General features: G+C 37.0%; 2 protein-coding genes across 7 annotated transcripts in view; one reads left to right on the forward strand and one right to left on the reverse strand.

Moving 5' to 3' along the window:
* SLC39A10 (solute carrier family 39 member 10) overlaps window positions 1-19,991 on the forward strand; it is a 57,642-nt gene extending 37,651 nt beyond the window's left edge. For 2 of the 6 annotated variants that reach the window (XR_007505950.1, XR_007505930.1), the window contains exons 4-11: window positions 2,422-2,591; window positions 3,607-3,825; window positions 5,235-5,355; window positions 7,266-7,634; window positions 9,459-9,539; window positions 11,134-11,324; window positions 16,747-17,311; window positions 17,829-19,991. Coding sequence is in view for 1 of the 6 variants with exons in the window: in XM_049799601.1 (XP_049655558.1) it covers window positions 2,422-2,591; window positions 3,607-3,825; window positions 5,235-5,355; window positions 7,266-7,634; window positions 9,459-9,539; window positions 11,134-11,324; window positions 16,747-16,905 (1,310 nt within the window). In the remaining 5 variants the exon portion in view is untranslated. Of the gene's footprint in view, window positions 1-2,421; window positions 2,592-3,606; window positions 3,826-5,234; window positions 5,356-7,265; window positions 7,635-9,458; window positions 9,540-11,133; window positions 15,443-16,746; window positions 17,341-17,828 lie in introns of those variants that run through there. The other 4 variants (XR_007505948.1, XR_007505941.1, XM_049799601.1 and 1 more) reach the window with 4 other exon arrangements.
* The window catches only part of LOC126053268 (splicing factor 3B subunit 1), a 647,576-nt gene continuing 629,896 nt past the window's right edge, over window positions 8,755-26,434 (reverse strand). The window contains exons 61-66 of the mRNA XM_049790888.1: window positions 25,562-25,792; window positions 24,369-24,521; window positions 22,352-22,529; window positions 20,800-20,903; window positions 20,169-20,395; window positions 8,755-9,028 (exon numbers count right to left, since the gene is read on the reverse strand). Of these exons, the coding sequence (XP_049646845.1) occupies window positions 20,189-20,395; window positions 20,800-20,903; window positions 22,352-22,529; window positions 24,369-24,521; window positions 25,562-25,792 (873 nt within the window). The 3' untranslated portion in view covers window positions 8,755-9,028; window positions 20,169-20,188. The remainder of the gene's footprint in view (window positions 9,029-20,168; window positions 20,396-20,799; window positions 20,904-22,351; window positions 22,530-24,368; window positions 24,522-25,561; window positions 25,793-26,434) is intronic.

A 26,434-nucleotide genomic window follows, 5' to 3' on the forward strand; every position in this document is an offset into this window, starting at 1 on the left:
TAGTCCTTTTTATATGAGGAGTGTTTGTCCATATATGTAACTGTGGGGTCATGCACAGCTTTTGTATATATTTTTTATCTTTGACTTGACAGCAACCTTTTGCTGATAATTTTGGTTCCATAACATTTTTTAAGAGTTTAAACAGAGGCAGAAGCTGACGACCGAGATCTGAGAGGTGCACAGATTCCGTATTCGAATTCTCATGTGCCTCGTCTTAATCATGGTGCCATGTTTAGATACTGTATCATTCATAAGACTATGTAAGCCCTTCAGAGATGCATTTGCCAAATCTATGCTATGATACGTGAAACTTAAGCCAGTTTGCATTTTTCTCCATGTAAGGCTGTTGGTCATCTAACATGGCACTTAACTTCATAATGTCTGCATCCAGATTGAAGATCCAATGTCCTGCCAAATGGCTGTGTAATTTTTATTAGGGCTACTTGTGCACACATGCATGATTCAGCATTGAATTGCAAGTCCATGTATGCTGTTTCTTTCAACAGAGCCTGTTAATCCAGAGTACATGATTGAAGTGCTCTGGGGGTGAATCAAGGCTGCGTAGTGGCAGTATTTTGGTCAGCAGGATATTGCTTCCACTCTAGACCTACTTTTGTATTCCCTTTTTCCAACCTCTGTTTTTCAGTTCCTCATCTGATGGCAGTCTTTGCCTTTTCACCAACTCTCTGTTTTCCTCTCGGTGTCAATATGCGTTTCAGTGTACGCTGCATACTTCCTAAAGCTTTTTCCGATCAGTTTTTCCTGGTGGATGTGCTCTTGTACCCTTTGCATTTGAATTGGATTGTTTCCTTTTCTGCACTGTTGTGGAATGACAGCTACAGACTTCATAAGAATGAATATCCCAAAACAAAATTTAAAACAGCAAACATTGTAAGTTTTGGTGTTGAACCAGACCAGGCCTGCAGCAGCTACCATTCTAGTGGCAAAATCTTGTCAAATCTGATCTGTAGCATTTTTGGTACAGATAGAATTCTTGGGACATTTGACTGCTAAATTATAAAATTCATAAAGCAGCTACAACATATTAATTCATCCTCTCTTCTCCTCTCCCTCCAATCCCCCCATTTCCCAGGATGTTTTCCCGAGCTTGATCAAAAATGAGTGGACCTTCATAGATGTAAGGAAAGTCAGATAATGCACTAAAGTGTGGAAATGCGAAAGGTTCTATATCAGGAGTTGTGAGTTTTCATTAAAGTTGGCAAACTGTGTAGACGTTTTTGATTAAGAATGAAGCTAGGAAAAAAAACTGGAAAAAACTGAAGCATTTAGGCTAAAACTTAAAATAAATAAATAAAAAAAAAAAGTTCAGATTGACAAAATCATGTTCATGGAAGATCTCAGCCCAAACAGTTTATGTATGTAAAATAGGAGCAGCAACGATTCCTGTCTTTGGGACTGTGAACCTTTTCAACTGTATTGTTGGAATTAAAACAGTTTTTACATCCTGTTCTTTGAAGTTTCTGTGATGGGAAGAAACAAGAGAAGTGATAGAGAAGCAGAGAGAGAGGGGAAAAAACCCCAACAGTTTTTCATTCTTAGCCTTATTGATGACTTGAAAAAGTAGAAGAAAAAATATTTTATTAGGGTGAGATGCTGACTGCAAGAGCCATATTTCTTTGCTTATAGGATCTGTTTCTTGTGTGATTCTTCCTTTTCCATATCATATATAAATTTGCACATATTCCCTAATTAACAGGATTATGTCAAGTGTACCATGTCGCATTATCACTTTTTCTTCTAATGGCAAAAATAGAGATTCTCAGAAAAAATGTATACTGCTTTTTGTTGGTAGCAAGTTGCTTTCGGCTCTTCAAGCTCTTTAATATTATAATATTTGATTTTAAAGTTCCTCTATCAAAGGTTGAGTCTTACTTACCTCTCATAAATAAAAATGTATGTTTCAAAGCACCAGGTGAAATGAATGGTGCCTAACTTATCATGTTACTCCTAACAAAGGTGGTATATTGATTCCAGTTAAATTTTGCATCAGAATCATGTTAAAACCAAATGTTAAATATGAATTAGTGCTTGTAGAGCCCTAGTAAGTTAAGTAGTGGAGATGTTTTTGTTCCAACACGAAAGCTTTTGCTTTTTGTGTTTCATTAAGGGCTACACGGCTAAGCCTGGAACTTACAGTCAGGAAGAATTGCTGGACTCTTTTTAGCTGATTGTCTTCTGATGTCTTTCACTCTATTGTACTGTACTGTGAATAAGCCTGTGTATTTTTTGCTGTGGACTTCAGTACTGCCTTCCTATTTTTCAACACCTTTTGAATGAACAATCGCACAACTTGGGTTAAAGGAAGGTCACCTTCTTAAGATAGTTGAAAGTCATTAATCAGTCTTAAAAGTTTTACAAGTATTGTTCTGATAACCTTTCTGTATTCATTTCTTCCCACAGCCTGGTTTTGTGGTATCATCTCTATCACCGTCATTAGCCTGCTTTCCTTGCTAGGTGTGATCTTGATTCCCATCATTAACCAATGGTGCTTCAAATTTCTTCTAACTTTCTTGGTAGCTCTGGCTGTAGGAACAATGAGTGGAGATGCACTACTCCATCTGTTGCCACATGCAAGTATTGTTTCCTTACCTTTTATTCTTAATTGTGACTGAACATAGAATTTTCAAAGAATTGTTTGACAAGCTATCAACAAGCAAATGGTCACTGATGCAGATGTAGATTGGCTTGACTGTGAGGGACATCTTGAAACAGTGTTTGAAAGGAAATATGTGTTTCTTAAAAAAATAATTAGAAAATTTTTTTAAAAAGTTGTTGTGTACTCATGTTTAATTTCTGTCACAGTATTTCAAAACACCTAATGAGACCAACAAGAGTATTTTAAATTTAGCAGTATTACTGTCTCTTGTCTACTGATAGTTGTGTACCAGTACCACTTAAAATATGTCAGGGGGATTAACCTTCCTGGTTACTAGCTTTTGGGGAGAAAGTAACCTCTAACTTACTGAATCAAGAAATTGTCCAAGTTCCTGGGAAGGTAAGCAGTTTTTAATTTGTGATGGTATACTGTAATTCTTCAAAGGGGAAATGTTTTCTAGAATTTTGTTACCTTAATTCTTTTAGCAATAAGACTAATGTTTATGTGTTTTCTTTGTGTAAATTTTCACTCAAATTTTTGGTTATGTATTTCCTTGAAAGTTTATATTTCAGATCAGAATTGAGGCTGTAATTGACTGTAATAGTTAAAAAAAACCCATGAGGTTTGGTTGCTAATGGGAGTATAGGAATGGTAATTCCTTGTGACATTTCTGAGTGTTAGTCTCATTATCTTCAGCATTGCAACAGAAAAAGCTGAAGTTAGATTATCTCCCACTCCCCCCCTAAAAATTTCCCAGAGGAATATTTTTTTAATTGATTATGGTAATGAATAGTCTAATGAAAAATTTCTATGGTAAAATGTGTTTGTATAAAAAAAACCAAAAAAACACCAAAACACAGCCCAACTTCTTGAAGTCTTTTTATGCTACTTTTCTGACAATGTTACATATTTTGTCATCTGAGCTAAGAGCCATTTCAGTCTCCTGATTGCACCAGGTCATGCTGTGTTTTTATTTTCTCTCCTAATAGTCACATGGAGGCCACAACCACAGTCACCACCATGGCCAAGGTCACGTTCATGAACACAAGCGTTCTCATCGACATGCCCATGGACATGGAGTACGGACTGAAAGCTTTCTAGAAGAAAATGATCCAGTGCTGAAAGGTCTTGTGGCACTTGGAGGCATTTATGTTTTGTTCATCATTGAACATTGTATAAGAATGTACAAGCATTACAATAAACAAAAGGTACACACTAAAATTGCATGCTATTTTAAAGTATAGTACCTGAAGTTATCTTCTGAGTGTTGAGGAATTGGCTGTGTGATGATTCATTATTCTGTGAACATGAACAAGTGCTGCTAATCTGCATTCTGTTTGATTTTTATGTGAGGAAACCCTTTTCTAAAAGAGGTTGCTTTTCTTAACAAGGTAATTTGGGAAGACAGAGTAGAAATCTGATGGGCAGGTTGCAGCTCTTTGGCCAGATATATTTGGAGGTAGATCTAAGTAAAAGAGATTACAGCTCTTTCTCTGAAGTGCTGTGATTCTTTTGCAAAAATATGAAAGGCAGTATGTAAGAAAGAACTGGTAATAGAGTCAGACAATTGTCAGACAATTTACAAGAAATTTAACTGAATACTATTAGCTAACGATGCCAGTGTAACAGAGTTACTCAGTTTTTCCACATGGGAAAATGCTAAAATTTGCAGACCTCCCGCTTTCTATAAACTGCCACTCAAATTTTAACTTGTTTCCCTGAAAATGATTGGATTTTTAGGGCTGGGAGCATGCTGTATTCATGATGGTGGTATAAAAGGAGAGCGGGTACCACAGGGGCAGTGTGACAGGGTGTAGAAATTCAAGCCGCCAGAGAGCCATGTTCTTTCAACAGTCAATATAAATACACTTTTAACTGTGCCTCCATCATTCAACTTTGAGGAGAAAATTATTTTGGTGAAACTGTAACTGCTTCTTTCAACATGAGTGTGGAAAATTTTAAAGTTCTCTGTTTTCATGTCAGACTTGCTGCCTCAGCTGGACAGGCAGCAAAAGATTTTCTGTGTTGGAGGAGGCATTTCTTAGATCTTCTGATAAAGAGATAAAAGCTGTCACATTGGGCATAAATCTTCTCTGAGATTAATTAAATAATTAAATCCCGTAGGCTGCTTTGGCAAATCTACGACCTCTGTTGTATGGGCTGCAGATAGGAAAGTAGCAAGCTTTTCTCTAAAGGGAAATACAAGGAAATTATATGAGTATAAAAAAACTAAAGTTGAACAAAAGAGAGGGGCTGTTCTTGCTGCATGCTTGCTTTCTTGAACAAAATAAGCAAATATAATAACTCTGCGTAGATGTGTTTCTGGGCTGTTAGAGCAATCCTTGTCATAATGTAGTCTATTACTGAAGTGAAATATCGTCTGTGTGTGTTTGTGAGTGAGTGAGTTTCTGTGGTAGGTAGCTAAGAATTTCCACTGGGATACATATTGTTGCTGAGCCTTAAAAAGATGAATATTCTGTAGTCGCATACTTCTGTGAGACATATTAAGAGACAGTAACTTAGTCTATGTTGAAGAGATTTTTGGACAACATTTCAGTTTCTTTTATTTCCATTGATGTCTTTTTACAAACCAGATGTTATCTGTTTCCTGTTGCAGAGTAAGCAGAAATGGTGCAAGAAAAAGCAGACTGAAGAATCACCAATTGGAAGGAAGCTTTCTGATCACAAATTAAATAATAGACCAGATGCTGACTGGCTTCAGCTCAAACCCCTTGCAGGTAGGCATTTATTTTCAGAATTTTCTCTGATTATGAGATTCAAAGTAATGGCACGTAACCTATGGCATGTAGCAAGTAACCTCTTGTACAGTTTTGCTGCTATTATGCAAATCATTGTTAATAAGATTTAATAGGCTTTCCCTATTAAATCTTTTTTTATGTTGTTTTCCTTAGATCTGAGAACACTCTGAACACTTCCTAATATGCCATACGAATGGTTCTCAGACTTCTGAAGCAGTCAGGTTTTGGGTGGCTGTGGTCCTTTGTTTGGTTTTGGCGTGTCTTTTGGTTAAGCTGTGCCTGACTAGCCCAGCCCTGGCAAAAATTAGATCAAAAATGAACACACGCAACCTGAAAGGGGATATCTGTTTCACTTTGGAGATTCCAGCCTCTGACCAATTATAGTTTGGCTGAGAAGGCTAAACAAAATTAATTTCTTTTCATAAATACAACCAAGTATTCTGAATATTCCTCAGGTATCCAAAACAACTTTCACATACTGTTCCTTCATGACAGTCTGAATGCTCATGCAGTGTGTACCCAGAAGGAATGCCATATCACCTTTCTTGATAGGGTGAGGGAAGGGGAAGGGCTTTGCTTCATCACCTTCCCTTTCTGTTGTCTGCACGGCTGCTGAATTAATTTGTTGATGGAGAATACCTAGGCTATATTTATACAAATGCAATTCTGTTAATTTGAATGGTTTGTAGAAGGGAGAGTTAGGACTGTAGCCTTCTCAACTCAAACAATTTGAAATGGCATTTGGGACATTGACATAGAACATAGGAAGATTTTCAACTGTGAGGATGATGGTACATGTATTTGAAATGTCTTCATTTTCTTTTAACGGGCAATGAGAGGAATTTTGCTTCTAATAACATGGAGTACGTACTGGTTTTATAACACTGTTCCTCTGAAAGTGCACTGTGCTGATCAGTAAATCATTTGTGCTACAGGCACTGGAAGCCCATGCTGAACTTGAATTTCGAACTGCAGTGCCACCTGAATGGCCATTCCATTTCTTTTTAAACAGCTTCCAAATGATGTTTAAGAGCCTGTTTATCTAGAACTCTTTGCTGTTTAAGTACTATGTGCCTGGTTTTTTAATTCCACTTACTGTTTGCTTATTTTTTACTTGGAAATATTTTTGTTGAATTATTGCTAATAACTTCATTGTCCAGAACTGCTTTTTTTTCACAATTGGTTCTGTTTCCTGGAGCATAAAGTGCCGGTTTCATTTATTTATTAATACTTTAGAAATATTAGTAGACTTAAAATTCCTGCATGTATGCCTTCTGCATTGTTTCCGCTTTGTGTTTCTTTGTAAAAATGGCTTTGATTGCTAGCAGGGTAATGAGCTACATTGAAGGAGCTCACTGTATGACACAAGCATCTGATGCAAAGATGCATGCAATAAACTATTTAAAGATCTGTTGTATCAGTGGCAGATCTGGGTATGCTTCAGCGAAGGCTAAGTTGTGACCTGTATGGGCATGCATAGAGAGTAGCCACTTAAGGTTTCCTGAGCCATTCAGATTCCATCTACAGCATATAAGACATTATTATCGTTCTGGCAACTGTCCTTTCCCAATGTTGAACCATAAACTTTGTCAGTAGCAAAATTACAGATGCAAGCCTAGGTCAGGCTAAAACTGATTTTGTGTGCTATGGATACAGTGCTGTTGCCTTGTAGTGGAGACTTCTACATGCTATACATGTGAAAAAATGGAGCGGTAAGAGATTTATTCTTCTGGCTGAATATTGACAACAAAGTTACTAGACTGGGATGTGTTAAAATATTTTTTTGCTTTCACAAAGAAGTTAAATTCTTAGCTCAATGATGCAGTAGTTGCTGGTGATATTTTAAATGAGAATTAATGCAGTATCTCTCCCAACTGGCTTCAATCTAGGAGCAGATGACTCAGTTTTATCTGAAGATCGACTCAATGAGACTGAACTAACTGATTTAGATGGCCAGCTGGAGTCCCCTCCCAAAAACTTCTTGTCTGTAGAAGAGGACAACAATATGCACCATTCTCACAATGATGTCTCACATGCTGCTCAAGAGCATGATCTTCACGATTCAGAGTACGACAGCCATGGCGAAGATAAAATGATAGCTAGAAAACACAGTCACCACTGGCATCACAAACATTCCCATCATTCCCATGGCCACTGTCATTCTGGAAAAGACCTGAAAGATACTGGGATAGCTAATATTGCTTGGATGGTAATTATGGGAGATGGCATTCACAACTTTAGTGATGGCTTAGCAATCGGTAAGCAAAAGCACTGAATATTTCTCAACAGTTTCTTCTTACCTTTAGTAACTTTGGTAATATTTTCCTTATCAGTGATCACAGGTAAGGCTTCCAGTTAGTTCCTATGGTTACTGGCATTGTTTAATCTCCCTCAGAGCAGAAATTAAAAGGCCATTAATTGTAATAGTCTTCCCATTGTTAATATTCTGTGGCTGTTTCCACCAAGATTACTGTATTGATAGTAGTGACAGAGCAATCTCTGCCAAATAAAGATAGGTGCAGACAAACCTCCTTATGAGTTATGGAGCACATGTAATGCACACTTGTTGTTTGGGTCTTTGTAATTGCCTTTAAATAATAAATAAGTGCCTTTCAGTCTTACTTACAATATTTATTTGTAACAATAGTACTATTTCAATTATTATTAATACATAGAATTATACAGTACTTGTAAATAATAAATGTACTATGAGTCAGGTTACTGAAATAATTTTTTTTAAAAGTGCTACTTAGTGTAATTTAATTTTTGTTTGAGCAAAGTATTGTTTTGGCTTATGCTCAGTATAGATTTATTTCTAGCCAAATGTAGAAGAAATTGAAGTACCAAACAGATCTTACTAGATTCATTAAATCAACTTTGATTCACATAAGCCTCTAAATGTGATTTGAACTGTAAAACACATTACTTTTTAAATAGATGTCATACAATTCAAAATGATGGTGAGAGTACTGAAGTGCATACTTTTAATTTTTTACTAAGGTAGCTACTAAGAGTACACAGGGTTCCGAACTACTAGCAGAAGGAACATACCCATTTTGAAGGGCGGGGGATAAGCTACTTATTAGGTTCTGGACTTAACAATGGAATCTACTACAGTTTTTCCAAACAATTTCTAAAGAAACTAAACTCCATAAAAATTAACCTTTTGCTTCATTTTCACATTAAACAGGTAAGACATTTAGACAGTGGCTTCTAAGGCCAAAAAGGATCACTACGCCATCTGTTGAGAACTTCACTGTATTGCAACTCCATTTCTAAATATTCCTGTGTCAAGCCCAAACAGCTGATTCTTTGGTAAAATGTAGATTTTAGAAAAGCATGTTCATCTTGTTAATATATCAAGTTATGAGGAATCCAGAGGACCGTTAAATTTCCTCTCTTTCTTCAGATTGTGTCTTCTCTTCTACTTTATTTTGCCTGTTTTGACTGCTCACTACAGGCTCTTCTTGTGCATTTCTCTGCTACGGTACAGAAATTTAATACCAGTTTTCTTATCTCAGAATTATTTAAGGTATGAACTTAAAGTTGATTGAATTAAATTGGCTTACACAAAAGTTACTGGAAGAAGTTTATGCCGATGTTTTTCTCGTTATTTTCCAGATCTGGCTTATTAATGTTGCTGATATGTGCTCTACAAACAAGCATAAAGGAAATAGAGAGGTTATTGGTTAAATATTAGTTTGAATTTCCAACCTGGAAAGAAGAGAGCTAGACTGTTGCTCATGTGTATTCTTAACTGTCATGATCTACTTGAGAGCTCCTAAAAGTGGTGCTATTTATTAGCTTGTTGCCTTTATTTCTCTGTTTTGCTTGGTTGTGTTCTCCTCTCCCAGGATTTATCTTTCAGATAAACCAAGTAATAAAGTATGCGGTGGTAATGCACATCCAGGATACTTCCAATATTTCAGTTTATATACAAACAGGACACAGACATAATGAAAAAATATTAGAGCGTGCATTCTAACAGAAGGGTGTCATCTCTTGAAAGTCTGTTGATTAAAGTTTCTGACTTGAAAATAGTAAATTATAATTCGGATATTATTTTTTTTTTCTTCCCCTAGGAGCAGCTTTTAGTGCTGGACTGACAGGAGGAATTAGTACATCTATAGCAGTATTTTGTCATGAGCTTCCCCATGAATTAGGTAACAATTCTATTCTTCATCTGTACAAAATATTATCTAAAAGCTGTTGCAATACTCATCCTGATAAGCATAATGGAATGCAGAGGCTGCAAGGGTGACCAGAACTTTGGAGTAATGGAACAATATTGCTTCAAAGTACATAATGAGAATATTAATACAGGATTATATTTGCAGATATCTAGTTACAGCAGTTTTGTGAAGCTTTTTGAACATGTTTTAAAAATGTTCTTAGGAGCATACAATTTACATTTAGGTATTATACCTCTGCATTTTATAGAGAGTGTTTCACACTACTCTGTGTGGCATTGTCTTACACAACATTAAGTTACATAAGTAAACACAATTTTATGTAAGTAAAATTCTTCAGAAGATGCTTTGTACCAATTGTTGCTGAGTCGAGCAAGTGCTGATGACTATTTAGGCTAAAGCCTGTAGGCATTGTTGCCAGTACCATTGGTTCTTCCCCCCCTAACTGAAGCATTTCTTCTTGGTGTTAGCCAACCACGATGAAACTTGTTGTTTTCCTGTGAGCCATAAGACACATTGCATGAAATTTTAGTGCACATTTTATATAGGCAGATATTAAGTATAAGGTAGGTAATGGGCACAGATGGGAAATAAAAGAGCAGATGTTCATGGTTTGACAATGGTGCTGTACAATTATTAGTTAAGTGAAGCTGCTGCAGTATATAAAGGATTGCAATATATATTGGTGTGCTTATAACTTCCTAGGTTAACATGGTTAAATTAACCTTGTATGAGAAGTGAGTAGTTCACTGTACATATTTTTTGGTTTGATTCTAGATTAAACAATTTCTAGCATATCTGACATGAGAATATTATATTAATTACCCTCATGACTGCATATCATCTTCCACTCCTCATATTCACATAAGTTCAGTTTCAAGGGAGTAAAACTATCAAAGCTGATTACAAGTTGAAAATTTAGATCTTTCTAGAACGTCTACCTGTATCAGCAATTTTAGCAGACCTGTCCTGAATTCAAAATAAAACAGGTTAACCTGGCATGTCTTAAACCAGGAAACTGATTCAGCATGGATGTGAAGTCATTCTTTCTGAATGTGCTATAGTTTCCTAGTGCTATATTTCTCAAATTCATTGTCACCTTCTGTGGGGACTCAGGCCTTGTTACCCTCCTCTTGAATTTGCAGAATGAGGTGTATATAGCTAAGAGGAATTTTCACAGGTATTGATCAAAACTAAGCCTCTGCTTTATGTGCCATGAAGAACTTCTATGAAGACAAGTCTGTATGCACAGGTATATTCTCTGTGGGCGGACCAGATCTAGACTCCTCCTTTTACCTTTAACGGTTAATCACCATTACCTTTCTGACAATCAGCATGATGAATAGGCACCTTTAAATCATATTTTAATCAAGGGATTGCGGTACATAAATACAGTTCTTATAAGAGTTGTCATATCCTGTTGCCTAGTCTTCCTCTGAGCCTCTGTAGCAGTATTTTTACTTCGGCAATCCCCTGGATTGGTGAGATAGTAAATGTAGGCTAATTTAACTACTTATTCTCCTGAGAAGCATTGATACTAAACCCCTGTGTTCTGTCTCCATTTTAGGTGACTTTGCTGTGCTTCTTAAAGCAGGTATGACAGTAAAGCAAGCTATTGTGTACAACCTCCTGTCTGCCATGATGGCTTACATAGGAATGCTGATAGGCACAGCGGTGGGACAGTATGCTAATAACATCACCCTGTGGATCTTTGCAATCACTGCAGGCATGTTCCTCTATGTGGCATTGGTTGACATGGTAAGGTTGTTATGATTCTGTGTCATTTTTGCATTCCATGCATAAAACCTAGGACTTGAAGTGGCACCTATGACAGAACTTTTTTTTGTTATATACATAAAATATCTGTAGACAGTAAATGGCTGTTTCTGTTCTACAACTTTTTAAAATGTTGCAGATACTTTGAGAGATGTGAAGTTTTATAGTTGCTTGCTTGTTTGGGTTTCTGCTACCGAAGTCTGCCACTGACTCCTGTTAAAATACAAAAACTACAGGGGGGCTGGGAACGCCACTTACACTTCCCACTAATGAACTAGTAAAAGTAATAACTTCCCACTAATAAAAGTAGGATAACTGGTTTTGTGGATGGGGCATTAGACACTGGAGTTCAATCCAGTATTTAGAATAGTTCTTCACTAAAATTTAATCTTCATATATTTCATTCTGGAAAGCTTAGTCTGAACCCTTAGCATGAGCGGCTGGTAATACATAGCTCTTGTGGTGATTAGCTTTTTAAAAAATTATGTGGTGAAAAAATGCTGTTGCATCAAGAACATATAGGTACATTATATTTAGTGTGTGTACACTGTAGATCCAGATCCTTCAGGCAGTAATGCACTTGTGCATACGGTATCAGTCCATATTCAGTCCTGATTTCTCTCCTAAGCAGCTTCAGAGCTGCATTTAAATAAGCCAATTTTCTCACTTCTTGTCTTTCCCAAGCCCAATGATGATGAAATCTGTTTTCATTTTTGGTGTATTTTGTAATGCCCCTTTCTGCCTTAATATACAGAGAAAAAGATGCATCACTTCCATGGATTTTAAGGTCAGATCTTATATTGTGTTAAATTATTAACCAATGTCCTGGTTTCAGCTGGGATAGAGACAACCAATTAGACTAGGAACTCCAACCTAGTTAAAGCATTAATTCATAAGGGTTCAGACAGCTTTTTGTGGAGTGGCTTCCTAGATTTCAGTTGCTTCATTCACAAACTACTCTTTCCTAGTACAGACACCTAAAGCAGAGGCAAGCTTCCTCACAACTGTCATTTTCCTCCTCAGCTAGACTAAGTAGCCATCTACCTATTATCAGTAGATTGCCACTTGGATCACCTGGTGTGGCTACATACTGCTTATAGAACAATACTTAAATGTAACTGGAGTTCTGGCTTTGAGTGGTGTTCCAGCAGAGATTTTGTTCAACCTCATGGCATCTCCGTAGAGGGTTGGGTTTACTGGAATGAGGACCAGCCTGTTTTAGTTTTCCATTGTGGGTAAAATGGAATATTTTACTGTCCTGAAGTATTTTAAACCATGCATTTTCTTCCAACTTTGCAAATTTTCTTCAGAGATTTTGTTGCTGTACCTGGTAGCTCTGTTTGTTAGCCTACACTGCTAGTTCTGCTCTCCTGCATACATTTGTGCTGACTATCCTGTTTTCAAACCACGTTTTTTAGCAGCTTCCTTAAAAGTTAACTGGTATAGGAGGGAAACGTATGATGTTTGACTCTCACTGGCTGACTTGTCAAAGCAGGCAGGCATCTGTCAGTTACTTCAAGCCACTGACACAGACTTAGGTTTTCAGCAATTCTCACTGAAACAGCATGACATCTTTGTCAGATCACTGTCTATGAAGCTGTCAGATGTCTGCTCTGCTGTGGGCTGATTGTATTATTTCCCTGGTGCTAACTAAAGCAGCTGATGTTATGAAGATCCCTCTGCCCTTTGCCGCTGTGGCCAATAGTTGCCAGTTCCTAGCCATGGCTGCTCAGTCTGGTTTCTCAGCCTCATTGGTATCATTGATGCATCAGTGAAAACCGCTGAAAGCGAGGGTTCAGTTTCCGCTGAATTTCCTGGTATCAGCAGAAGCCATCTTGGCCGTTCTGCTCTTTAGCAAATTTACCTCTGTGGTTAGTTCTGTGTTCAGCACTACTGCCACGTTGGTGCTTAAGAAACTTAGTGTCAGTGGGGCTTCCAGCTTACTTCTAGGTGGCATCCTCCATGTCTGAGCACTTTCTCTTAAACTCGGCTTTGGTTCTGAAGATCCCATGTTAGTCCCATTAGTAGTCATCAAATGGGAGCTTGAGCACAGGTCAAGGCAGGACACAGTGGTGGACACTACTCCTGTGATCTTCAACTCATTCAGTCCTGCTTGCCATTAGGTCCTTTATGACTAGGACTTATGGAAGCCAAGCACTGGCCATCACACCATGGGATATTTCACTTCATTATGGAGACTTTAATTTGTAAATCCACTCTAGCGATGAAGTTGTTCTAATCTATTACAAGGTAAGTCCTTTTCAGGGCTTGCTAAATAGTGTCTGCATAGCTGAGAGTGATCCTTTATGCAACTTTAGATGTTCTGCAGTAGCCTATAATTACCACTTGCTTATAAGTCCTGTGGCTGATACTTATTTCCTGTACTTATTTTGACTGAAGACATCATGTGTAAAGGAAAGCAGTATTTTCATTCTTTTATTCCTTGTCCTTTTCCTCAGTCATCATAGTAGCAACCAAATAGTCAAGCCCCAATGGTCTGACTAAACAAGAGGAGGAAAGGTTCCGCAAGACACACTTGAAACTGCACCAGATTTCTGTCTTGATGTTTCCATAATCTCCCTCCTTCTCAAAGACCTTGTTATCTGACACTTAATAAGAACAGATTTTGATCCCTCCCTAGCTTGACAGAGGTTCACATAGGTGCAGTTCTCCATCCATTCCTTAGACCAGCCCATTCAGAATGGACTTTTTGGTAGTGTTGCATCCAAGTGTCCTGAAGTTTGTCTAATTACGTGTTTTCTAATGGTAAGCATGCTCTTCTTCTCCAGTAGAACCTAAACTCAGGCCTTTCTTTCTAAATCCTTCAGTCTTTTCATGATCTCTTGTGACGTTTCATTTGGTGATAACTATCGGAAGAATAATCATAATATCCTCCTTCCTGACACTGCTGTTTTAGTTTGAATGAGTACATTGAATTTTCCTATATTCCTTCCCAGTCCAACTTGAATCATTTCATCTTACTGGAAAATAAATTTATCTATCATCTGCTATATTTTTCATTCCTTACATCTCTAGGGCTGAAACTAAGCTTTCGGCTTCAAGAGGGTGTTATTTTTTTTCTGCTGACAGGACCAGACTCTTTATACGGTCCCTGAAATTGGTCACATCAATAGCTAATAAAGCAAAAAGTTTAGTAATCTTTAGATGTGCTGTCAAAGTAGATAACCAGCAGTGTTAAAGCCCATTATACTAATACTAAGGTGAAGCCTTTTTTCATCCAGGCCATGTTCCACCAGATCTCAAAAAACATCTGTGGCTTCTCTGAATAATTTCTTCTTCATGCCTACCAAGCTGCTATCTGAAGTTCTGTTTATACCTCCTTCAGCTACTGCAGCATTGCAGAGACATCAAAGTTGAAGCAGTACTGTGTAGAGTGTTAGGCATTACCTATATTCAAATGAGGCACTTCAAGGAGATTTGCCTCCAGGTAAATGTGAATATGCAAGAGGTTCCTACAGTGCTCGTGTATGTGTGGGCTGTATCTCAAAGATGGAGGGAGGGCTTTTGCCAGTAACAAGTTCTTGCAGTGCACAGCCTCCTTCCCTCTCAAAGTCTTTCCAGAGGCCTTTCTACACTGGGATTCTGCAGCTGAAGGAGCGCAAAAAGTGGCACTGGTCTGCTCCACCTGCCTACTCAGGCTCCGAGTACAAGGAGGAGGAGCTTGAGTGCATCCCTTCAGATATGGCAGCAGTAAAAATAAATATTTTTAAGACGGTGATGGGGAGTGCACCCATAGCACTGGTTACTGTTAAACAACCTTTTTTTTTTTCTATTTTAAAGGGGTCTTTTACTTGCTGTTCAGTTCCCCAGTTTTGGGAATATATGACAGCTGTCACTATCAGTAGCTAAGACTTCCACTTCTACTCATCGTACTCTCCCTTTAAATGGCCATGACTGGAAACCTTGGAAGTTTTGGAGACAGAGCACTATGCTCTTCCTGGGCTTTGAAACAAATGCCAGAATACTCCTTGATTATTCTTAACAGCATCTTTAGAGCTGGAACAGCAATATTATGTCTCTGTAGAAGTTGATTACAAAATTTTAATTACGTGCAGATCTTCCATTCAAGAAACATGAAGGTGAGAATTGGCAGTAGCAATTCTAGGACAATTCTCTGTTTAGGTTTTGTATTACTTGGTAAATACAACTCTGATCTATTAAAAAGAAAATAATTCTGCAACAAATCTTGCCTGACAACATGAGAGCTATGTAGCAATCTCCAGCAGTGTAAAGTCTGTGATTACTTCATTTATTCTTACTGACTTAATGGTACTTTGTAATTTGGTGTAGTGCTTGCTGTTAAGCTGCCTGGTCTATTGTATAGGTGATAAACATTTTTCACACCAGTATTTTTTTTATATTTAAATGCTCAGTGGGTCAAATTAATTGTCAGCTTTATGTATCTTTTTGAAATAGAGTAATACAAGACCAGATAGGTAATATATTTAGGTTTTTAGCAGATCCAATGCTCTGATAATTTGTCATTTTCTGTTGTGCAGTATTCAGGTACTTGGAATAACTAAAACTATTCTAGCCTATCTAATGAAGAGCAATAAATAGGACTCATGCTGTGTACTACCTGAAGTTTCCATTTTGTTCTTCTGTACTAAGTGTGTCTTGAAGGAATCCCTTCATTTACTTCATGCTTTCTTGAAATAATTTCTTTGTAAAATATTTTATTTCTCTTCTGTATGGGCGGCTTTGTAAGACACTTAATAAGATTTATTTTTACATCTTTCAAGACCACTATTATTGATTTGTTGCTTTTGTCAGTACTGTTTGACTTTTCTTCATAGGTGAGGAATATATAGAATATCCAGAGCTTTCAGAATTTTTTTATAGCTTCACGTAGAATTTCTCTTGAATTACTTGTAGCTGTTATTCCCATATTTAAAAGGGACATGTATGTGAATATGTGTAAGCGTGTAACATGACAAATGAATGGCTAAGTTAATCAGCAAAGTAATTGTAAAGGGTATATTTATAGCAATGCAATTACTGCAAAAATAGTTAGATTTTTATTATATTTATTTGAGCATGACAATTTTCATTGAGTAAAAGAACTCAAAAGAGTAGAACTTGGAGAGTTCTGGGCTGGTCCTTGAGGAAGTTGAAGTTCAAGTAGATGTGTGATCCAGTAAAAGTTTTAAGAAAAAAAAGGTCAAAGGAAAGGAAAGGCATTTTTAGTTTGTTTTGTAAATACATTATGTGATAATGTTTTTAATCAAATTTACTGGTTAGGTAGAGTTTAAGCTATCTCTTAGTGTATTGGTTTTATAACTGAATCCTGGAGTGTTTATTCTTGACAATATCACCTTGTGAACTTTTCTGTGTATAAATGGAATAGAGGTGAAATAACTTGCTAAATTGTTTTTCCTTTTAGCTTCCAGAAATGCTTCACGGAGATGGAGATAATGAAGAGCATGGTTATTGTCCCGTGGGGCAGTTCATTCTTCAGAATCTAGGCCTGCTTCTTGGATTTGCCATCATGCTGGTGATTGCCCTCTATGAAGATAAAATTGTGCTTGACATCCAGTTTTGACCTAATTCTGGTAATCACTGTGGTTACAATAATGTTACTGTATGGCTTCGAGTCTGCACTGTTTCACTGTATGCACATTGCTCAGAGGAAAAGCAGTGGCTTGCACTACTTACACAACTGCAGTATATTCATTTCTGTGTAGATTAACTTCTGCTTTTTTTTTAATTCAAATCAGATGATATCACCCAATGCATCTTCTAAACTCAAGTGATCCAACAATTAGGAAATACCGAATACAAGAAATAAATGCCAAATTCAGTGTACTATATAGGAAGCACTGCTTACTTAAGAAAGAAAAAGTACAGCGAATGATCTACTCATTTGGGAAAATACCATTTCATTAGTACATTTGAACAGAACCCAGAAAATGTTACAGCTGAAATTCATACCTCTGCAAGGAACCAATGTAAGCTTTTAGTGCTACATAAGTATTAAGTAAGTAGCACATGTATCTCTCTCTCTATAGGGGGGGGGGGGGGGGAGAGAGAGAGAGATATACAGATATGCATGCATATATATGTGTGTGTGTGTATATTATTCATTCTGTGCTGATTCTTCTGCATATGGGTGACTTACTTGAAGTGTTAAATCTTACAACAGCACGTGATTGGAAACCACTGTGCTGTTTTAAATTTTAAAAAAGAAACCCAAAACCTAAACACTGTTTAAATTCTTAGAGTATGTGTTAAGCTGCACTCCATCATTATAAACTTCATGTGTAAGAAGGCAGGCTGTTGCAATATACGCTGCAAAGTGCTATGTTCTGTTGAGGACCAGTTTGACAATGTTTTTCCTGACTAAGATTTATTTGATGTTTGTTCCTTGATATTAGTAGGAAAACGCAAAATACAGTAGAATTAGCGTTAGCTTGGGGAAATCCCTGATGTTGGAGTTATTGAGCTATTTCTGATTCTTTTTTACAGATGCTAAACATGTATTGTGTGCCACTTGCAGCATAAACTACTGAAGAATTGTGGCTGTGAATTTGTGCAAACTCTTTTAACAGAGAATCCGTATGGGAATTTCTCCACTTTTTTAAACAATTATTTTGGACTGTTTTCTCGTCTTCATGTTAAAACAATCCAAAGTGCAAGATGGTAGTTACTGAACCTGGGCACAAAGGTTAAATTATGCTCTCTGTATGTAATACTGGTAGGTTATTTACAATACTGTAATATCAGATCAAAATCTGTTTCTACAATGCCTTGATATCAGACATTGTAGCACCGGCCATTTCTGGCAGTGGAGGGTATGTAAGAAGATTTCTACTTCCAGCATAAAGGAATTAATTTCTATGACATTATTTTTACCATTTTGGTATTTAAATTAGAGTATTAAAAAGCAGACATCATAGATCTGTGCTGTGTGTAATTGGGAAGGATAGACTGCAAATTTGGGCCTTAACTTGCTGGGATCAGCTGTCCTACATCGGATTGTGCCGATATGCTTATATTGCCAGACAAGAGTTAGTTCTTGTACCCATCTCCTTAAAAAAATTGTGAGTTTGTGAGGAGTGCAAGTTGATTCTATAGTACCAGTCCTAAGCATGGTAGTAGCCTTTTTTAAAACATACAGTTTGTCTTCTTTTATGTGTATGCCAGGTAAAAGCTGTATTTTGACTATGTGCCGTAAGTTTTGTTTCAGTCTGCTTGGTGCCAGTGTAGCTGCTAAAAACACTGATCCTAACGCCTTTAATGAGAGCCAGTTGGTATCTTCATTCCATTTCAAGTTAATGTGTGTTTCCTGTGGCCCTTTACTTTTTGAAGCGTCATTGGTGAGTTTAGTTTTTAATGAGAGCAGCTCATGTTTTAAAGATATCGGTTGGTTCTTGCCAGTATTTCTTCCTAACGTGCAGCATCAAGAAACAGTATTAAGGGTCCATTTCAAAGGGCACGGTTTCTTCAGTGAAGAAGCCAAAAGCCCAGAGTTCAGGTATGCAACCATTTGATGCTCTGAATTCAGGTTTTCTTTTTTCTTCTTTAAACATGTTTACTGTTGGACCCTAATTAGCAAAACACACTGTTAACTTCAGATTACTGAATTTCTGCAGTGTAAATATCCTGGGTGACATTTTTTCATAGTGCCCATGTTAGGTCACTGAATACCATTTTCAAAGAGACTTAACTCACTGGATACCTTCTGAGGATCTAAGTTTAAACAGCCTGTTTCTTATGTATTAAACTGACCCTTAATTTTCCTTTTCTGTTAATTCTGTCAAGTATAAGGGGGTCATTATGTGGTTGAACTGATATTTTGTCAAAACATTTTTTAAAGCTTATTTCTTTTAATTCTTTTCAAATGAAGATTTCTGTACTTCAGGTAGTATATTTACTTTTGTATTAGTTGGAATATGGTTATAGCTTAATACACTGCCTCTATAGGAAAATAGTTAACTTCCTTCCAAGACCATCTTCAGACAAGGGAAAAACATGGTCCTTGAAGGTAGGTACTGTATTTTTCATTAAATATGGGTTGTTCCCTTTAATTTTCTAGTATTTATTACAAGTTATGAAGAGCAGTATAACAGCTGTAACTTCTATATTTTCCACCAGTATTGAATTCCAAGTGATTTTAATGTACACTTTTGAGTCATGTTACAGACAATCTGAATTCCACTACATTTCTACTTGGCTTCAACATTCCATTCTGCTTGAATCCAGAGTCTCATTTAACTTGTATTTGTTGGAGGGCATAAATGTTACTTGTATATTACAATGCTGTCACCGTGTGACATCCCATATGAATTTGGATGTAGATCACATTGCACTCAATCCGCTGTGATTATGCTTAGAAAATATTGTAGTTGCTAGATGCAGTGTGATTTTTTTTTTTTTTATTATTTTTATTTTTTTTCTTTCCCCTCCCCATTAACAATTGAGTCTATGATTTAAAATGTGATTATGGTCCTATAAGATAACTTGCTGAGCTATCAGTCTTTTTGTTATAACTAAATCATTTTTTAAAATTTTATAAAGCTGGAAATGATCAAATGCTGTTTTGTTCATTGTCAACAGTGTTGTGTTCATTTTATGTATGTTCCTTATAAATAAGGAGCCTTCAGAAAATAAAATTATTCAAGGAGCAGATATTTTTGTTGGCTTTTATAAGGTTTTATTGTGCACCTGTGTATTTTAGTATTTTTTTCAAATCTCATGAAAGGCACAAATGCAACATTGTAAACAAACTCGTTTTGATTTCTCTTTTTACGTGAAATTTCAGGACTGACATACATCCCTTGTAAGTGATCTGGAAAATGCACCTACCTGCGTAAATTGTGACAGGTTTATGAGTTAAGCTGACATAATAACGCCACACCCCGCCTGATCCAGTGTTCTTGCGGTTTGTCTGAAGGCAGAGTCATTGCGATGACAAAGTTGGTGGAATGACCTGTAGTTGACAGGATCCCTCTTCTCTCGCTGGTCTTGTACACTGGGGCCAGGTAACTTGGTCGCTGTGGAATGTCTGCTCTCTTACATGGCTTTAGCCATATCTGCAGTAAAGAATAAAATAATCCTTTTCATCTTGGTTAGGAAAAAAAAATAGGGAAACAGTTTTGGCTTGGCCAAAGTATCTTGACATTGTTGGGTTTTTGTTTTGTTTGCTTTTTAACACATAGCCCTGAAAACCAGTTTCTTGTTTCCTCTTTCTTAGCAGATTGCTTCCTCTCCCATAATATGCAACACCAAACTTCTGTCACTGTCATTATTAGCAAAGGATTCTCAGCTCCTCTCAGACACTTAATTTCTATTTCAACACAAAACATTTCAGTTAAATCATTTTCTTTTTTAAGAATTACCTTGTTACTTCCTTCAACACTAGAACTTGGGAGTGTTAGTACTATGGTATTTGTTGGTATATAATACTATAAAATGTCACCAAACAAAAGATACTGACCACAGGTACTGTATCGTAGAGGATTTTTGGATGAGATTCTCCTAGCTTCTTAGTTTGCCTGTTCCAGCGTGCTCCATCCAAGAACAATCCCTGAATGTAGACCCCTGAATCAGTTGGAAGAGATACTATATTATGCAAAAACTGAAAATGTCTTCTAGCTGAGAGCAGCAGCTAGTGCAATGCACTTTGCAAAATATCAGTTAATTGAGTGTGTGGGACTTTGTCATGACAATTTTGTGTGTTCCAAGTGATGATAAAATAACTGAGTATAACACTCAAACTTTGAGTATAACATCTATACTTCATTACAATTTATTATGATTACAATTCTATAAAATTTTATAAAGTTACAATGTCTAGCAATATCATAGTGTATCCAGCCTTTTCTGAATGTTGAACATTGAATGACAGAGCTGAAAAATTATTCCACAGTACAGGACACTATTTTTACAGTTGTCACTATTACAGACTTTTCTGTATGTACTACATATTGTCAGCTTTATTGTTTCCAAAGTTGGAGATTTGATCGTATAAACAGTCTTTCATTATTTAGTCCTCACACTGTTTCATTGCTGATGTTTCAAAGTGCCACTTGCTTATACCTTTCTCAAGCAGTTCATGAAGGGAGTAAAGAAAAACCGAAGTCTTTAAATGTTTAAAAAACAAATACGTGTATTTTGACATGTCATAATGACATGACAGAATGACAGCTGTCATTCCATCAGCTCTCCAGAAGAAAAAAAAAAAAAGGACAGCAACATCTGTTTTTCATCAAACTTGCACCTTCTTGCTACATAGACTGAAAACTGTAACTTCTAAAACAAAAAGTAGACATGCCCCAACAGAAAATGACTGGATGTGGCTCACCCAGGCAACCTACCAAGCCCTTCTTTTTATACAACTTCCAGTCAAACTGATCCTCAGAAAAGTATTAAAAAGAGTATTAAGAACAGTTCAGTTTAATCTGTCCTTTTTTCTAAAGAAGGACAGGCTAACAAACATATCTTCAACTGAAACCTAAGGTAAGTAATATATAATAAAGTGGTCTGATGAAAAATAGGACTTTTCCACCTCGAGCAATCCCCTATTGCACATTGTGACCATATCTATAAAATATTTTTCTAGGCATAGTTGAAGTAGCATACCCAACTTCTCTAGTAAATGTTTGGTTTTCCTTGGCTTAGGAAAATATGCATCTTCAGACATGTATGCTAATGGAGTGAAATAAAGTTGGGAGGGGGGGGGCCAAGCTTGATATCACTTGAAAGTTTGATCTGTTGCGGGAAGTTTGGGGTAAGGAATGTCCTCTGTTGGTGTTATTTATCATCTGCATGCTAATCCAGGAGGCGAACTAATCTCACTAATCTTAAATTTTTAAGGAGTTAAATAGTATTTTGCCGCTTCGCTTTTTGTGTATCTCATGGGGAGCAGTGCAGTTGTGTATGTTTTCCAGCTGAATTCATTAACTTAATTGCATAACTCTGAGTCTGCAAATTAATGTTATGTTCTGAATATATCAGCAAAGGCATATAATTGTGTCATGCATACTCACCATCTTCAGGAGCAATTTCATATTCCTTATCTTCTAGCACTTCATAGTCAAATTCTAGTAGGTCTATTGGAATGGTGTATTTTCTGGCATAGTTCTGCTGGGCACCTGTTAAGAATGCTTGAGTGAAGAAGAATCCCGAAATCCAGAAGACCGGTGGAGTTCCATTTTCATACCACAGCTGCAGCAGCGAAAGAGAGAGGAGGACAAAAGAAAAAAACTGCCTTTTATTTCTTTTAGTATTTAGGAAAGCAAATATCTTCTGGAATAACAGCAGAAGTAATTTCTCCCTTTGTGAATCCAGGATTGTCTTTTTCTTTTCTGAAAGCAGTGGAACTCTGGATGGCTGCCATGTGTTTTTAAAATGTCACTAGCTTTTGTTTTTAAAAAAAACCCAACCAACCAACTAAACACCCTCAAACGAAAAAAAAAAAAAAAAACAACACTGTTGCCTGGAAATACTTAGCTTGACTTATCAGACTAAGTCTGTTAAACATACATCATCCTTCTAAGTTCATCAAATGAGTGTTCAGTTCTTCTCTCTCTCATTATTGAAGGCTGTTCAGCATTGAGCTTTGTTTCTCTGTGCAAATGACAGATTATTTTTTTTGCAGGCTGTTTTCTCTTTGAAAGGGTCATATCTCCCTTCTAGGGCCAGTGTCACATGTTGTAAGTGTGTACAGCAAGTTGAAGATGAGGAGGGATGATTTCCTCATGAGGAGGATATGTGGCCTAATTAAACTTCTGTTGATTTGGGGTCGGGGGGGGGGGGGGGGGGGCGTTGGTTTGTCTGCAGGGGTTTTTAATAGCTTACACCGTGGAGGCCTCTGTATAAAAATGATTTTTAAAAATGCCAAAATTAGTTGGATTTTTTTGTAATATATGTGAGGTCTGTTGCAGTGGTGAATATTTACTGCGTGCAGGAAGAACTTTTTCTGATTGTTGCAAACATCAGTTTTGAATAATGTCTAAAAAAATTTTGCTACAACTATCTGCTGAAGAGAATTACAGTGAAGACAACTAAACTAGTTGTCTCTACTAATAAGTAAGTTTCAATTCAAGAAATAAAAAATCATCCTCATAGCTATTGGCAGTTTTCCATTTGTACAAGTTTAATTTCTGTCCTGGATTCTGTTTAAGAAATGGCACTTTTGTTCTTTACACATACTGCTGTCAGGCTTGCTACAGATGAAAGTGGAAGTTACTGAGGTGTGTTGGCTGGGTGATGTGTGTCCAAAAACATAAAATAGAGGTTCTCTGGAAATGCAGATTTGCTGAATAACCTTCTAGGCCTAAAACTGGATGCTTCTTTTGATTTTTTAATTTTTTTTTTAATTTACTGATGATTTTTGTTCCTAGATCTTTTGTCTGTCTTGGGACCTGCTCTTATGACAGGTATGGAGTAGGCAACCTGCAATGAGATTGGTTTTCTTCAGCTGACTGAGATTACTAAACCACAGAATGGTGCTGAGACTCTAGATATTACTCATTTAAACTCAGTTTTGGGCATCTGCACTCTTCAGGTGAAGGAACCCCTCTGATTCTCCCTAAGTCATCCAGCTTTCTTCTCCAGCACTTTATTGAAAGTTTGGTGCTTGACTTTAACATAAGAGTTTGTGTCAAAATGTTTGACTAATTTAAGTTTGCTCACTGGAAAAAGAACCCAACAGTGCTTTCCTAAGTTCTATTTTAATTAACTTCATTACCACCACCAGATCTATGTGCAGTTTAAGAAGCCCTTGGTAAATTCACTTCATAAGGCCAATTCTGTCATACAGTATTACTGACATACTGCAGCTCTCTTTGTGAGGTTTAGGGTATGTGGCAAAATGTAGTGCTTCATTAGATGCTGCGATGAGCAAACAGCTATACAAAACAGATGCACAAATGAACTGAACTTTACCTCAGTTATTCAGTGGAAGTAATTAATGTGTGTGTTCACTTGTGGAGATGTCAACTGACATCAATAGACAAAAATAATAAGTGGCATTGAACAATTTGCATAAATGGGCATGCTCACCTGTAAGAACTTCAGTCTATTAAGGAAGTCAGTCACATAGCTGCCCAGAGGCTTGAGGCTTGGGTAAGATTTACTCATCCATAGTCCTGGAATTTTGCCTTTCAGAATGCTGCTTACCACTTCTTCCAGTTCGGCAGACATCACTACTAACCCCTAAAAGAAATTTTGGAAAGGAAGATGTCAAAATACTTTGCCTAACAGGCTTGCTTTAACAATTAAAGAATCAACATCGCACTCTGTCCAGCAGATGCTATAAACATCTAGCTAAGTCAGACAGGAGCAACACTGAAAACAAGAATAATGGACATAATGGATTTCATAAAAAGCTACTGCAGTCTTCTGTCTGATCTGGTAGTTAGTCACTAGATTGGACAGGGAAAAGGTCCATAGCCTCTTTCAGAGAAAACTGCCCATACTGGAAAATTCTCCCTTCTCATCCTTCCTCAGAAACATGGTCTTCCCAGAGCACTTCTCAGTTTTACTAACTGTAAATACGCTTTTTTATTATTATTTAAAGTTTACTCAAAACTCTGTGACATTGCTGCAAGTGCCTTATTCTAAAGTGGCAGATTTTTCAGCTTGTAGTTTGGCTTTAACAGGGAGCAGAGTGGCATTTGTGGTTTTTTGGGGGAGGGGGTTTTTTGGTTCTTTTTTTTTTTTAAATGCCTCATCAGCCTTAAGCTATAACAGATAAATAAAGTTACCCAAAGTGACTTTTTTCCTGCTTTTTTTCTGTATTTTGCACAGCAGTAGCTTTTGATTTCTACTGAGAACAAATATCAACTTTAGACTGTGATATCTTAACTGGAATCCTCACTGGCAAGTAATTTGCTATTTGAGGTGTTGAGGAGATCTGCTTTCATCTGTAAGAAATTGTGTGAGGTGCTTCAGTCTTTCAGGCCATTGAGGCAGAAAAACAGATGTGAACCTAGTTACTGCTTGCCTTATTTGCTAGCAAATCTGTAGTTAAAAACTTTCTGATTCAGTTTCTCTACAGTAGGCACAGTAGTATTTTTATATTCCATTGTACTCCTATCAGTTTTAAGATACAGATCAATAAATCAGTTTGGAATCTGGATGCTTTAAAGTGTTTGACTGACCGACCTGAATCGGACTTCAGGGTCAGTTCTCTAAGCTATTTGCATTGGGTCTAGGTTCTAGGTATATGCCTTAAAAGGTTATCTTCAGCTCACCTTTATTGCTTTCTGGATGTTAACACAGGAGTCCCGTATTGTCTGCAGTAACTTGTTAAAGCGTCCCATCTCTTGGACAAGCACAGTATTCATACTTTGAGTATAAGTTGTTGGGTATCTTCTCATTGCTGCTTCAATGTCAAAATTTGGAGGAAGTTTGCTCAGGATGTCACCTGTGACTTCATGAACAACTTCATTGGTGGATTTTGCACCACCATCAGAGGCCCGAGACTAGAGAGAGCCAAACATTTGGATGTATTTTGAGAAAAAGAAAGAGGACTTAGGAAAGCAAGTAGTTAAAATGCAGGAAAATAGAGCTGTTACAAAGGCATTGTTTAAAAGATCATTGTGGTTCCAACACTTTGCTGTGACTGAAATTAATTTGTTTCAGAGTTTCCTATCTTATTGCAATAAGTTATTAGCTTAGAACTAACAAAATCTGGTTTCCTACGGGTTTGTGTCCTTCTCTTTTTTGCTGAAATCCTGCTTCCACAGTAAACCAATCTTTCTCCCCCCATCTTGGATGTACCCGTCAGCACCGCTGGCTGTCCAGGTGCTGTGAAACAGCACAGAGCAGTGCCAAGTTCGGTCTTGCTGTCCCTCCATGTCCCTCTTGCTCTCTATATTCAGCTCTTAATTTTCATCATGAAGCTTACAGGAACCATAGTATCCCCAGATTGTACCTGGCTTACAAACTGGACTGAAATTGGCCAAGAAGTTGAAAATTGTTAAAAGCTGGGGGGAGAAGATAGGTAAACTGACTGTACAATCACAGAAGCTATGTTTCATTAGGAAGATGGGAAAAATACAAAGCCAAAAAAGCCTTAAAAGATTCTTAAGTGGAGCAGTAATTTCACTAGAACGGAGATATAA

Source organism: Accipiter gentilis, chromosome 1 (genome assembly GCF_929443795.1).
Source record: "Accipiter gentilis chromosome 1, bAccGen1.1, whole genome shotgun sequence".
In the NCBI taxonomy this organism is placed as follows: Eukaryota; Metazoa; Chordata; class Aves; order Accipitriformes; family Accipitridae; genus Astur; species Astur gentilis.